This window comes from Limulus polyphemus, unplaced genomic scaffold, assembly GCF_000517525.1.
Source record: "Limulus polyphemus unplaced genomic scaffold, Limulus_polyphemus-2.1.2 Scaffold640, whole genome shotgun sequence".
Taxonomy (NCBI): domain Eukaryota; kingdom Metazoa; phylum Arthropoda; class Merostomata; order Xiphosura; family Limulidae; genus Limulus; species Limulus polyphemus.
The window spans coordinates 205,408-207,000 of NW_013666250.1; the positions used below are offsets into that span (position 1 = coordinate 205,408).

Here is a 1,593-nt window from a genome sequence, read left to right on the forward strand (position 1 = left end):
TATATATATATATATATATATATGTATGTGTGTGTGTGTGTGTGTGTGTGTGTGTGTGTGTGTGTGTTTATATAGATATGTACTTCTCCAGAATCAACTCATTCATACAATAAACTACTTTCAATATAATTTTTTTTCTCTTGAAAATGAAAACCTGCTAAATTTACTTTAAAAAGATCTTTAATATATCCTATCCCACCTCTTTCTACAAATAAATTTGTATTTACACTTAATCAACAAGCATGAGTATATGTTTGAATAAAGTGTATGGTACTTAATGAATCATAAATTGAGGAGTAGCTTATAAAAAACGCTGCTTTGAGTTATTTAATAATTGCAAATATAAATCTGGTAAAAAGTACATTAGGTTGAACAACAAGCAAGCACTTAAGTTCTTATAAAAACTGTTTAAGATGATTAAAACTTATTAGAAGCACATTTTAAAAAAAAGTATAAAATTTACTCCTTCAACTTTCTTCAAAATGTATTGGTTGTGTTGTAAACATAACTAAAATAAAAAGTCCATACCTTCTTCTTATCCCTTGTAGAACCTTTTCCTCTTACCATAATCTTGCAACCTGTTTCCTGTTCTAACAACTTGGTTGTCAAACCTTTAGGCCCCAGAATACGTCCAACAAAGTTGTACTATCAAACAAAATTAAAGTTAATTAACAACATTTTCTGCATCACAGACTGCTGAGGTCAGGAAGATTATATGCAAAAACAAAAGAAAAAAAGATTGTAATCTGAGTGAAGATGCACATGAAAAACTTTTGTGGACTTCATTAGTTTTACAATTTAACACTGAAAGTCCATTGTGCTTAACAATTTGGTATTCAAGCATACCATGCATTTTCTACCTTTTTATTTTAATATAGAATTTTCCCAAAATATTCTGTTCTGCAAATATATACAAACTTTTAACCTTGTTTACAAAAGTAGAGAGCATGTGATAGTGCTATTTGCTCTGAGTAACCATGGCATTAACATTTTAACTAATTAACATGAGGTTTCATCAGTCTATAAAAAATATCTCAACCAAGTTAGTCTAGAAAGTAGTCTAAATCCAGTAAAGGCAACTTTCTATAGTGTCAGGCACACACACAGTGTTTGTTTGAATGTGTGTGTGTATGTGTATATTCATAAAAAATAGCATTTACTAAACAAAGACTCACGCTAGCAAAACTATGTGCAAAATGTTAAGAAATACTTTTAGGTTAATGTTAGCTTTCATATCATCATGTACAAAACAACAACATTGTACATAATCTTCAAAAGTTAATTTTCTTACATTAAAAATATACTTCCAATAGGTATCTACCTTCTCTAATACAAAGCTATCTCAATCTTCTTTCTGCCCCCTATGTATTGATAAAAAATTTTAACACTCAGTGCAGCAGTCTATATACCCCACAAATTTTGCACCACTTTTGAACATGTATATAACATGTGACCATCCTCCACCAATATTATTGTGCAAACTACAATGGTGCAGCTAGCTCACTCTAATGTTCCCCCTCAATCCTCACTTTTGGGAATTGGCAGGATCTAAAATGAATAACACCAGCAGCGAGAAAGAAGGGTGGGGAGCAT

The 1,593-nt window shown here is 30.8% G+C and overlaps 1 protein-coding gene across 3 annotated transcripts in view; it reads right to left on the reverse strand.

Annotated features, from left to right (window-relative positions):
* The window catches only part of LOC106459634 (protein held out wings-like), a 55,895-nt gene that overhangs the window by 47,518 nt on the left and 6,784 nt on the right, over positions 1 to 1,593 (reverse strand). For all 3 annotated transcript variants that reach the window (XM_013919266.2, XM_013919265.2, XM_022386161.1), the window contains exon 3: positions 529 to 645. In XM_013919266.2, the coding sequence (XP_013774720.1) occupies positions 529 to 645 (117 nt within the window). The remainder of the gene's footprint in view (positions 1 to 528; positions 646 to 1,593) is intronic.